Source organism: Brassica napus, chromosome C7 (assembly GCF_020379485.1).
Source record: "Brassica napus cultivar Da-Ae chromosome C7, Da-Ae, whole genome shotgun sequence".
Lineage (NCBI taxonomy): Eukaryota > Viridiplantae > Streptophyta > Magnoliopsida > Brassicales > Brassicaceae > Brassica > Brassica napus.
In genome coordinates this window covers 1674287-1688049 of record NC_063450.1, presented here as the reverse complement: position 1 = coordinate 1688049, position 13763 = coordinate 1674287, and the positions used below count along the sequence as shown (strand labels likewise).

General features: G+C 40.9%; 1 protein-coding gene across 1 annotated transcript; it reads left to right on the top strand.

Annotated features, from left to right (window-relative positions):
• The first annotated feature begins 8774 nt into the window (after positions 1 to 8774).
• On the top strand, positions 8775 to 10647 carry LOC106441515 (putative F-box protein At1g67390). The gene is made up of 4 exons (XM_022697935.2): positions 8775 to 8901; positions 9067 to 9380; positions 9491 to 9664; positions 10218 to 10647. The coding sequence occupies exons 1-4, from the start codon at positions 8775 to 8777 to the stop codon at positions 10554 to 10556; spliced, it is 954 nt and encodes a 317-aa protein (XP_022553656.1). The 3' UTR covers positions 10557 to 10647.
• The last annotated feature ends 3116 nt before the right edge of the window (positions 10648 to 13763 follow it).

The following is a 13763-nucleotide window of genomic DNA, read 5'->3' as shown; positions in this document are numbered from 1 at the left end:
ATGAAATCGAGCACGTCGACTTGGATCCCAGCGATGTCTCCAACGATACCGAGGAGGACGTCGACAGACATCCAAGAAGGACCAGAAGCTGATCTGCTCGGGAAAGCTCTCCGTTCGATAAGCCAATGACGGAAGAGGAGCAAATTCTCTATTGGAACGAGCAAGAAGAGCTGACTGAAAAGAAAGCCGAGCTCACTCGCAGGAAATCTGCTGACGAGACGTTGGATATCTGCGATCTTCGCGACAACATCACCAAAACTGCGGGAGAGGTAAGAGCCATGAAATCCCAGATCCATCATGCTACCAGCGCTGCCGCCGAGATCGACAGGCTGCTGGAAGGGGCTCGGAAGACCCCCTTCACCACTCGCATCTCTGATATGAGGGTATCTGACCCGGGGAAAATCAAAGTGCCAAAGTATGATGGTACAACCGATCTGAAGGCGTACCTTCAGGCTTTACACATCACGATGGGAAGAGCAAGACTAAAGTACGGCGAAAAAGACGCCGGCTATTGATGCCTATTCGTCGAGCATCTGGAAGGAGCAGCCCTCGAATGGTTCACAAGTCTTAAGCGAAACTCTATCGGGAGTTTCTGACAGCTCACATTGGAATTTCTCAAACAATACTCTATGTTCATAGATAGAGAAACTTCCGATGTCGATCTCTGGAGTCTATTCCAAAGGAAGGACGAACCCCTCCGCGAGTTCATCAGCCGATTTAAGCTGGTAAGGTCCAGGGTCAGCGGGATAAGCGACAAGGTGGCCATTGACACACTCAGAAAGACGCTCTGGTACAAGTCGAAATTCAGAAAATGGATAACCCTCGACCAACCGAGGACGATCCAAGACGCTCTTCACAAGGCGATGGACTACATCATAATCGAAGAAGAAAAGAAAGTCTTATCGTAAAAACATAAGTCGACGAGACCATCCTCGAAAGATTTGGACCCAAAAACGAAGAATAAGAACTCTCGTAACAACAAGTACGTCCATCACGAGGGGGAAGAGCTCCAAGGAGCACACAATTACGCGATCAGTTCGGACCAAGGCCGAATCACGGGTAATACGTGGACTCGCAATCAAGGATATGACGAAAACACCTTCTGCGAGTTCCACCAGTCCCGAGGACACTCTACGGCTAACTGCAAAGTCTTGGGAGCAAGGCTGGCCGCGAAACTACTAGCTGGAGAGCTCTCGAAAGTGACCAGCGTGAAAGATCTCATCCTCGAGAGGGATCGCTCCCCGAAGACATACAGAAATCCACCCGCGGAGAAATCCCCTCAAAGAAACCAATCCGGGGATAAACGCGGCAGAAGGCCGGATGACAAAGGGAACAAAAACAATCGTCGCAGAGTCAACATGATCATCGGAGGATCGCAATACTGCAACGATACGGTTTCGGCCATCAAGGCTTACCAGCGGAAGACAGAGTCGAGTGCAAACTGGCCTACATGGTCTCCTCCCCAAGATGGTTAAAACAGATCAATCACCTTTACAAAGGAGGAAGACGGCGGGATCGATCAACCTCGTCGTAGATCTCGTCATACGAGATCTGGAAGTCGGAAGAGTACTCATTGACACGAGAAGCACGGTCAATGTTATCTTCTGCGACACTCTCAATCGGATGAGCATCAAACTCAGAGAAGTAACTCCAACACCGAAACCACTCATGGGTTTTTCGGGCGAAGTGTTGATGACTCTCGGATCAATCCAGCTGCTAGTCATGGCCAAGGAAATCATAAAAATCGTTGAGTTCGCGGTGGTCGATCATCCTGCCATCTACAACGTGATCATGGGAACCCCATGGCTCAACGCCATGCAAGCCGTTCCATCGACAGACCACCTCGGTGTCAAATTCCCAACCTTGAATGGAGTCGCAGCTATATGGGGTTGTCAGAAACAGTCGCGGCTATGCTTCCTCGGGGAGCATAAGTGAAGGCAAATTGCGACTTCCGCAACGGCAAATCACAAGCGCACGAAGATAGCTCAACCTTCGGCCGAGAACACTTCAAAGAAAGACGATTCAACATCGTCTGCCGACCCGAACACTTCAAACATCAAAATTCAACACGACTCCAAAGCCGACACTACAGAACACCCGGATCAAAGCGCTAGCCCAGCCACGGTCACCACGATTAAGGCAGTCAGCATGGCGACAACCGCCGAGTAAGAATACTTGCGGCATAAAACAGAACTACGAGATGGCCTGATCCTCGAAAGAGGTACGTAGGCAGCTCGTCAAAAGACGAGTTCAGCTATCCCCCTCTCTAAAAGGGGGTGAGAGTGGGTACGTATACTCGTATACTCCCACATTGGAAAAGATGCATCATTGTAATCGAGTTTTAATTTTTTAAAAAAAAATTTACTACAATATGAATTGAAGACCGACGTTTCTTCATCACGAAGTTTTCTCAGAAAATCTTTGTATCATAAAATATTATTCTGGAGACATAATAAGTCGGAAGCAAGATGGAAATTAAGCACGACGGGAAGCAAGCATGACGGGAAAACCCGAAGTTGGGCGAAAACCCTAATTTCGGTATTATGGAATTCTTCGAGAAAGCCAGAGGCTCGGGAAATATTTTTCATCAAGGCTAGAGATATTTTGGAGTCTATTAATAATATTTAGCTCATCAGAATGGGAGCGGAAAAATATTCGGGATTGATCGCGTGATGAAAATATGCCGGAAAGATCAAAAATCGCGTAAACCGACCAAGAAGCTCGAGGTGTCTCTATGCATATGGCCAGGACGTTGTATCTATCACATCAGCAGATGAGCGTCAACACAATGAGGAGGTGTAGACGTGCATGAGTGCTGCACATGCATCTTTTGCTGATCTTTCCTCTCCTTTGACATCTGTCGCATTGTGCTATGAATGCATAAGTATCGCGAAGCATAGTTGGCCACCAGAATCCTGCCTGAAGAATTTTTGATATTGTTTTAAAGATTGCAAAATGTCCAGCATAATCGGATCCATGGCATTGGAATAAAATATCAGGTGTTTCAGTATCGGCGACGCAGCGTCTATACATCCTGTCAGAGCAGTGTTTGTAGAGATATGGTTCGTCCCAGTGATATCTCCTAACTTCTCTTAAAAACTTATTCTTTGTATAACCTCTCAGATCTTCGGGTTCTACGTCAGCAGCTAGATAATTCACTATATCAGTGTACAAAGGTCTGTTCCTTAAACCTTATCCGACTGCGTGCACTTCCCGATTCAGACTTCCGTCTACGGGGGAATCATGGTCAGGGTACAGCTCGTTGTATGTGACGTTTACTTTTATATCGAAGGTGAGGGTTATGGGATTTATTGTTGGGGTCAAAATCGGTCACGACGGAATCAATGTCTGAAAGTCCGTAAAAATCGGCATGAACGTTTTTACGAAAAATAAATCTTCGGAAAAGATTTATTCTTACGAAGAGCCCTGCGGAATAAACACGAGACATCAGAGAAAAGCTCGAAAAAGGTCGCACGGTTGCTACGTAGCAACCGAGCTCGAGCCAAGCTCGGTCCCCACGTAGCGAGGGGACTGAATATTGTTATAACATCTAGCAGTTGTCGGATGGTAATTTTAAGATTTTACACACATCTAGCAGTTGTCGCAATACACACATGCATCTTTGTAGTTCCAGCTCTTTGTTAACTCTCGGCTTACGCTGTTTCCCGGAAAATTCTGATCTCGTTGGTCAGGTCCTTTCACTGTTTTGAACGTCAATCCTTATGGAGCCATTACACTTATAAATGATAAAGGAGATGAATTCACGGTGAATGGCCAACGTCTGAAACACTATTGGGCTAAACCACCAATTAGCTGGCCTCTCCCATGCATCTTGACATCTTGTCCCTATCATTGCACCAGACCCAAACTCCTCCATACTTCTCCTTTGGCTCCATTTCTTTCTTCAGGTCAACAATGGAGTTTACCAAGCATCTAGGAAGGTTCAGAACTCTCTGGTCCGAAATGGAGATGCTTAGGCCAAGCACAACTGATGCTGATGAGCTCAACAAGAGGAGAGAGCAAGATAAGGTCTTTGGGCTACTCCTCACGATGAATCCAGCTTACAACGGTCTGATTCAACACCTGCTGAGGGAAGACACTCTACCTGATCTTTAAGAGGTGTGCGCAAGGATTCAGAAGGAACAAGGCTCTATTGGGTTGTTTGGAAAGGAAGGAGAGCTGTCACTTGTGAACCGAGCAACTCAAGAGGAAGGAAGTGAAGCTCCTCAAGCAAACAAGGCTGCGCATGGGAAGTATGAGAAGAGGAGGTTCAATGGGAGCTGTGATCACTGCAAGAAGCATGGCCACAAGAAGAGTCAATGCTGGATACTTCATCCACATCTCAAGCCGGCCAAGTTCATGAAAGACCGTGAGGCAAGGGCTAATGTCTCGGATGTGACAAGTGGAGCTGGTACAAGCAAAGGAAAGGAGATGGATGGACGTGAAGCTGGTGATAGGAAGTCTCTTGTAGCCTACACCGGAGCACCAAGTTACCGTGGGAACAATGATCAGGAGTATCTAAGGAGAGCTGATCTTGATGCCCTCATTAAGATATTCAAGGAGAATGGTAACACCTTTGGGTACTCTTTTGGTGCTAGGGCTATAGAGAACTATAAGGATCTAACTAGAACTGATAGGATGCATGAGAGTTTGATAGAAATGGTAAATCAATCTAGGATTGCAAATCTTGCTAGAAATGATCATGCATTCAAACCATCTAGTATCCTTGCTCATATTGCTAGTAATCAGAACATTAAGCCATTAGTAGTTGATTCTGGTGCATCTCTAACACTTTTAGTGTTGTTTAGAGTAATCTGAGTGTTTAGAGAAGATTAGAATCGATTTAGAGAAGATTAGAGTATGAAATGAGATTATGAGTCTAATATGGAACCATTGAGATTAAAGACTAAGAGAAAGACTCAAAACTTGCTTGATCTTATTAATGAGAGAGTTTACATATTTATAAGAAGAGAGCTTAGGGTTTTCGTAAACAAGAGGATAAGATAAGCATGTGGAGTCAATGACCATTTCAAAATCATCCAATGATGTGAGCCGCGCGTGAGAGTCTTCCTTAGCTGGCTCATGCCTTTTGCTTTTGCTTTTGCAGCTGTGCCAGCCTGTCCAAGACTCCCTTATCCTTTCCAACGGTCTGATCCATCCCACAAAGGCTAAGGTAACTTCTCCTCTTTACTTAAGTAACTCGGATAACTTATGGTAAGGTTTGGTTGAGCTTTGGTTGATCCCATCTCGTACGGACTGTCCGGCCATGTACGGCTATTTTTACATATATCCTAGGAATTAATGAGTATTTAGTAAATTTATATATGCTATATGATCTCGTAAACTACTTTAAGGGGATCAGCTACTTCTCTTCCCAAGATCAATGAGGCCCAATCTGATATGAATGGACTCCATTGTCTTTTGCCTTGCAGCCTTGGTGAATTCATCAGCCAACTGATCTTCACTCCTAGTATAACATGGCAAGATGACTCCTAGGACAATCATCTGCCTCACCTTGTGGCAATCAACCTCAATGTGCTTTGTTCTCTCATGGAACACCGAGTTGGAGGCTATGTGAATGGCTGCTTGGTTGTCACAATGCATTGTCATTGGAGTGGCTTGTTCTATCTTCAAATGCTTCAAGATGCCCTTGATCCAAACTAGCTCGTTTGTAAGCCCATTCGATTTAATTGACATGTGATTTGTGAATAAATGGGCCGAGAGCGACACCCTCAGGTCCTTTAATGAGCATATAATTTTATGTTTTAGACTTAGATGTTGTCACAGTCATTAAATCCAAAAGGGAAGTCGCAGTAACAACGAACTGACATGGGAACTCACTGCACCATGGACCGGGGCAAAGATTCAAGTTCCGGTGAAGTTCATGACCGGTGATTTGGACATGGTTTACACCACGCCGGGGGTTAAAGAGTACATTCACGGTGGTGGATTTGCTGCAGATGTTCCAAATCTTCAAGAGGTAGTTGTGATTGAAGATGCTGGTCACTTTGTCAACCAAGAGAAACCTCATGAGGTCACTGCTCACATCAATGACTTCTTTACCAAGCTTCAGGACAACTACAGAAGCTTTTAGGGTTCTTGGTGAAGTCTGTTTTATTGACTCTCAAATAACAATCTCGTTCTTGCAAGTGTTGTACTTCGATCGAACAGATTATGAATAAGATATAAATTGCAGGATTTTGTGCTACTGAAGAAGAGAATAGTGAAAATGTAGTAAACTTAAATATTGTCTGAAATTAATTATTAAATAAAAAAACTAAAGTAATAGATCCATGTATATTAATCGAGAACTAGATTTTTGACCCGCGCTTAGAAAGCGCAGATTTGTTTTTTTCATTTATTGATCGAAAACTGATTTACAAACTACCATTATTTTTGTTTCGAACCATAATAATTGAGTTTTTGGGTTTTTATCATTGTTTTTTTATCAAAATATGATATTTCAATTTTTTTAATCAAAATATGATATTTCTTCGAAATATGGTAGTTGTTCTATAATAATGTTTGAGTTTTAAGATTTGTTTTCATATCCGACCTAGATTCATGGTTGAACCTATAGACCCGATACATTGTATATAATCCAGTTCGGATTTAATGAAAAAAATTGTTACTTAAAAATCCGATATAACTCGGCAAAAACAAAAAAACTCACTATTAACCTGCGATCTGATACCATTGATCCGATAAAACATAAAATATCTGATAGTATTTTTTTAAAAAAAAATTGATTAAAATACTCATATTTTTTTTAATATTACATAAATTAGTGATTCCTTTGAATTTGATTAAATTTTATTATGTTATCTAAATAAAAAATGATAATACAATTATTAATAACCTATTATAAGTTTGTGTTTTTATTTTAGATTTAAAAGTTTCATTAAGGATATAATTTGGGAATAATCCTCTTTTAACGATATTGATTAATAATGGAGTATATTCTCTTGCTTTAATCAAAGGTACGTGTAAATCAAGGTAGCATCATAATCCTTAAGCGTGAATTTAGGTTTTATCTAAGTATATTGTTGTAGTTATATAAGCCCAAAGAAGTTAATTATTTAAGCCCAATTTTAGGTTTGATTTAAGTATATAATTCTCTTGTTTTAAAAGTGGCGTGCAACTAATTCGTCCAAATCAAAGTCCATTTAAATATAATGATAATCTCAAAAACCGAAATACAATAATGCCATTAATGAAAATTTTAGTTTGTTCATAAAATTAAGGACAATTTTGGAAAACTAAAGTATTTCATTAAGGGCAAAAAATGGGGATGATCCCCTTTTAATGATATTGATTTTAGGTTTGATTTAAGTATATAATTCTCTTGTAAAAGTGGCGTGAAACTAATACGTCCAAATCAAAGTTCATTTAAATGTAATGATAAGCCCAAAAACCGAAAGACAATAATGTCATTAATGAAAATTTTAGTTTGTTCATAAAATTAAGGACAATTTTGGAAAACTGAAGTATTTCATTAAGGGCAAAAAATGAGAATGATCCCCTTTTAATGGTATTGATTCACCTTATTTAATTCTCATAAGTGAAGTTTCAAAAATTTCTTATAAGATTGGTTGTTGACTGTTATTAAATTTTATTTTAATCAAATCTAAAAATAAAAGGAAACTCTTGAACCAATTAATACAAGTTTCCAAAAAACACAAATAATATTACAAATAATAATTTATGGCAACTAACTACATCTTACAATACTAAAAATTGAATAAGATCAACATCTAGACTATCCACGTAGGTAAATTAAATCGACCTATCATAGTATTGAATTAGGCCACGTCACCCAAATCAACCTAAACGACATATTTGCTTTGTCTTCTTCGAAATCACCTAAGCTTCACCACCGTTACCATTACCTTCTACTATCATCTACGAATACCGACGTGGTTGCTCTGAAAAAAACCGTTGCCGAGGTGGCACGTAAATTTCACATGATATTACATATATGTACCGAGTAACTGATGAAGTCTGTTTCATTGACTCTCAAATAACAATCTCGTTCTTGCAAGTGTTTTGTACTTGGAACAGATTATGAATAAGACTTTGATATTATAAAAGTTTAAATGTATGTAAGTGGACAAATGAGTAATCAACTCACGATGATTCCACGGTAGAGTAACAAACTTAAAAATATTGTCTGAAACAAGCAAATGAGAAGCAACAATTCACTAACAAAAATCCGATTACGATAGAGATTAATTAAGTAAGAAGCAAACAACACTCCAGAATCAAGTTCCAAGACGCAGATGAGACAATGTTTCTTAAACCTTGAATCCACGGCTCTTTCTCTTTCCTCTGGCCTTCTCGAACTTCCTTCCCTTGGACCGAACATACGGCTTGGAGTGGCTGTGTGGCACACCAGGAGCAGGGCCAAAATGCTTCACAGCCTCACGTGAGTTCTTAAGTCCTCTAAGCAGAACCTGTACGAACGAGTAAAGGTGACTTATATCACACGAAGTTGATAAAAAAAATTTACTAGTTCAACAAAAAAAAAATTTTTTTTTTGCTAAAAAATATATATTTTTATATTACTAAAAACGGAATCCAAACCCAATATAACCATGGAAAAAATATTCCAAAAAATTCTATTTTAACATCTTTAGTTTTAGATTAGTATATGCTCTAAACAAGGATTGGCTAAAATTAGTATACGCCCTAATTTTCTATGTATACACACACCACTTTTCATCTTATTCACGCAGACAAAAGAAGAAGGATCAATCATATTCTCCTAAGAGAAAATGAAGGCATTTGTGATATTAATGTTAGTGATTTGCGCCGCTGTAATTGTGGAGCAATCAGAGGCTGAGGAAATGCCGGTAAATGGGGTAGATGTGGTAGATGCATACCGCTTTGCCAACTGCGCGGGTAAAAATCCTCCACCAGAATGTATTCCTGCGGACAGAATAATTCCTGTCCCTGACAAAGAAGACCGTCGTGGTTGCAAAAAAAAATACCGTTGCCGAGGTGGCGAGTAAATTTCACCATTTTGTAACATTTCTAGCAGTTGGCACACCGAATAATAATAATCAGCCGAAACTGAAGTCTTTAATGCAGTCCTTGTATCTTGCCCTTCTCTCGAAGTGCTTGCACTAAAGATCAGTTGCCCCAAAAAAGGGTTTCTGAAGATTGAAAACCACAACCTAAAGTTCTTATTTTTATCTTGCCTTGGGATAAAAGGCATTAACGTGTCTTCACCCAACCTAGATATCCTCTCCATTGAATATCTCTCGTGTAAGGAAGAGAACTTCTTCACTGCGAGCCCTAGGCTCCATTCTCATCGGAACTATTGGGCTGCAGGACAGTGCCTTGCTCACACCAGCTATATTATATCTTGCCCCCAGCAGGTATATGTATATATATATCTTCTGTAGGCTTTTGTATTATTTTGATAGAGAAAGAAAGGTTGTCAATACTTGACATGTTTGACATTTGTGTATATATATATGAATATTAGGGAGAAGAAAGCATTGGGCATGAAGTCATGCTGAGCGGATTCAATAATTGTATGAAAATGTTGTCATTAATGTCGGTAAGTGTAGACTTAACAAATGCAAAAGAAGTTGAGATGCTCAGACAAGTGTTAGCTGCATGGCCTGTAGAAATGGGAGAACTTGAGATTGTATCTAAGGTACGTTCATTCTATGTTTTCAAATTATAACTTTTTTTGTCCAATATGTGAATTCATTTCATGAGAAATGGCAAATTGATAAAAGGAAATCCTTGGATCTGAAGCTGCTAACAAGCAAAATTCTACCTATGTATCCCCAAAAATATATTTTAAAAGACACATAGATAAGTAATGAGGTCTAATCTTGGTCATGTTCAAATTAGAACATGATCACATTATTTGCCTTTTTTGTGCACAAATTTCATTAATTAAAGTCTGAGGCAGTTTGATTATAACTAGAGGTATGGTCGATGGTAAAATAAACAACAATAACAGTATAACAATTAAACGTGGAATAGAAGTGTTATAAGGAGAGACTTGTTCAAAGTAGAGAGATCCATGGATACTCTTTATTTGAATCCTTGAAACCACAGTTCGAAAGAGTTTCAAATAGTCTGAAACGACGTTGAAATACCCTAGTAAAAGGGTTTCAGCTCTATTTTTCTTAACGTTAATTTGCCTTAACAACTATATATCTAAGGAAGCGATGCATGTTTTTTTTTTTGTTATATAGATTAACAATGATGCTAGCAAAGAAAGTGAGTCTTCCATTGGAAAAACAAGGAACACGATTTGGGAAGAGACAAAACCGTTTCCCAATGCTGAGTTTCGTGTATATGCGGTATGGTTGTCTAACTTTAGCGGTTCAGAGGAAGAGTTTGCATTAGCCTCGTGTATGATAACTCATGGGACGGTAATCAGGACCGTGACGATTAGACCATCGTCCTCTTCTACAACTAAGAAGTCGAAAATCAAAGCGGCAATAGCGAAGCTAAAGGAACTTCCAAAATGTCACAATTGCTTTCATATCAGATGTTCTGATGAGGCTTTGGTTGAACCTAGCCTTTGGTAATAGAGAAAGAGAACTCTTCAGAATTTGGATTAAATTATTGTTGTATTTCCTTTTTATGTTTAAATATTTGGGATATAATTTGGATTAACTTGAATTTTATTTGACTGTTGATTGAGTAATTAACTCATTGTCTTGTTTAGTTCTTGATTTGTTCAAAGATGATTTGTTAAAGGGGGTTATTATATAATGAGTTGACAAATTAAACCGATATGTGTGTTAAGATAGGTGTTAATATATGATACTATATGTAGATTATCAGTGAGTTGCTTCCACTGACAAACATGGCTTTCATATTGTTTAGAAATGCTGTTAATGATGTCGAACCCAAAGGAAAGTAGTACTATCATGTGACACTATTACTAATATGAATGTCATAGATAAAAAGTTGAGATATGTGGGAACATAACCGAAATATTGGTAACAATAGGCAGGTTACACCTTACTACATGTGATATTTGTATGACTGGAAATCTAACCATTTGCTGCTTAGCTGATTTATTTCCTCTACGTCTTCTCTGTTCAAAAACCCATAGTTGCTGATCAGAGCCCGTCTTGAAATTTACAAAACCTTATACAATATAGAAATATTTTACCATAAAATAAATAATTATGCAAAATTTTATATGCTATAACATTATTTAAAAAACTAAACAGTTTTTGTTTTTTGCAAATCCATATTTACATTTTTAATAAGTTGTTATACATAAATTATATTAGTTTATATTTTCATACTATATTTTTGAATCAAATATTTAAGATCGATTTTCGAGTGCCGCCTGATTACATATGGATTGGAGAAGATGGTCTTAGGGTCTAAGTTTGTTACGTTTTTTTACTTTTGTTTCTTCTGAACTCCGGTTCGGTACCGTTGAAATTTTAAATATGTTACCTGGTTGTCACGGACTGATTTCTTCACGGTAATCAGGACGTGCGGCCTTAGCAACTTTCGCCCTTATGAATTGCTAAGTCAGCCTTTCGGACAACTCGCTCAGCACTTAGAGAGAGAGTATGGACGTTTTAGAGAGAGAGTTTGTAGAAGTGTTTTCTTATTAAAACTTGGTGTCTTTACAAGTGAGGGGTGATCCCCTTTATATACACTTTCTCTTCCTCAACGAACGGTTCAGATCAAACCGATCTAACGGTTGTGAAACTTCTTCTCAAGTGTTCCACAACCTTCTACTCTTTTCTACACTTCTCTACACTTCTCTACACTTCTCTACACTTCTCCATACCTAAGATATTTTACAAAAGACTTAAAGCTTAAGAAAATACTTAGTGGAGTGGGCTTGATTCACCTTTGGCCCGACCGGATCTTTGGTTGTCTTCATGGACGTTTTGGGTTAAAACGGGCCGTGACATCCTCCCCCACCTAAGCCGGTGACGCCCTCGTCACCGTGTATGCCTTCAGCATGTCCCGGAATTGCCACAAGTCTTCTTCCGGTTCCCATGTTGCTTCTGCCTCTGGAAGTCCCTTCCACTTGATGAGAAAATGGGTCTGTCTCGGGACTCCCCGCTTCCTTACCTCCTTGGACGCCAGAATCTCTTCGATCTCCTTGTCATAAGACTTAGTCACCACGGGTGGTGCTCGAGTCGAAACCCTTCGGGTTTGGTCGTCCTCATCAGCATGGTACGGTTTCAGCATGCTAACATGAAAGACCGGATGGATCTTAAGTGTATCCGGTAGGTCGAGTCGGTAGGAAACCTTTCCCACCTTCCCAACTATCTCGAACGGTCCTTCGTACTTCCGGATTAAGCCCTTATGCAGGCTCCGAAATGCCTTGAACTGTTGTGGGAGTAATTTAACAAGTACAAGGTCGCCCACTGAGTACTCCGAAGGCCGTCTCTTCTCATCTGCCCATTTTTTCATCCGTTTTCGGGATTTCTCCAAACATGCTCGGGCAAGGTCAGCATGTTCTTCCCACTGTTTAGCCATTATGAACGCTCCGGGACTCTTCCCTTCAATCCTTGGCGTGGCCAAGGTGTGCGGAGTCAATGGCTGCTGTCCTGTTGCAAGCTCGAACGGGCTCCGTCCTGTCGCCTCACTGCGTTGAAGATTGTAAGAGAACTGAGCTATGTCCAGCAACTTCGCCCAGTCCCGTTGGTTGGCGCTTACAAAGTGACGGAGATAACTTTCAAGTAAGGCATTCACCCTTTCGGTCTGCCCATCAGATTGCGGGTGGAAGCTTGTTGAGAAGCTTAGTTCCGTCCCAAGTATTTTGAACAGTTCTGTCCATAAGCGGCCAGTGAACCGGGGATCTCGGTCGCTTACAATGTTCCGAGGCAGTCCCCAAAGTTTTACCACGTTCTTGAAGAACGCCCTTGCTGCCTCTTCCGCAGTGCAGTCCCGATCACAAGCCACAAACGTCCCATATTTGGAGAATCGATCCACAATCACCAGGATGGATCCAAACCCTTCGGACTTAGGTAACGCACTGATGAAATCAAGCGAGACCGAGTCCCATGGTCGCTCCGGGATGGGTAGTGGCTGTAACAATCCCGCGGGCTGCTTGTTCTCCGACTTGTCTTGTTGGCAGACTAGACAAGTTTTCACATAAAGCTCCACGGTATCCCTCATCCGTGGCCAATAGTATCCAGCTTCGACAAGTGCCATCGTTCTTTTCTGTCCCGGATGGCCCGCCCATCGCGTATCGTGGCACTCCCGAATGATATCTCGTCGAAGACTTTCCCACTTAGGCACATAAAGCCTTCGACCTTTGGTGTAGAGTAACCCATCTTCTACCCAAAATCGATGCACCTTCCCCTCGTTGGATAGCTTCACCAGCTCCCTAGCGACTGGATCACGTTCCAGCCCCTCTCGGATTCGAGCCATAATGGTCCCCTCGACTTGGCTCATCACTGCCAGCTCCGCCTTCCGACTTAGTGCATCGGCCACCACATTCACCTTTCCTGGCTTGTACTCCAAAGTGTAATCGAACTCAGCCAGGAAGTCTTGCCATCTTGCTTGTTTTGGGGACAACTTCTTCTGGGTCTGGAAGTAACTCGTCGCCACGTTGTCCGTCTTGACCGAGAAATGTGCCCCAAGAAGATAGTGTCTCCAAACTCGCATACAGTGGACTATCAGCAGTCATCTCTTTCTCTTGAACCGTGTACCGCCGTTCAGTCTCATTAAGCTTACGGCTTTCAAAGGCAATTGGATGTCCATTTTGCATCAGCACTCCCCCGATGGCAAAGTCGGAGGCATCCGTG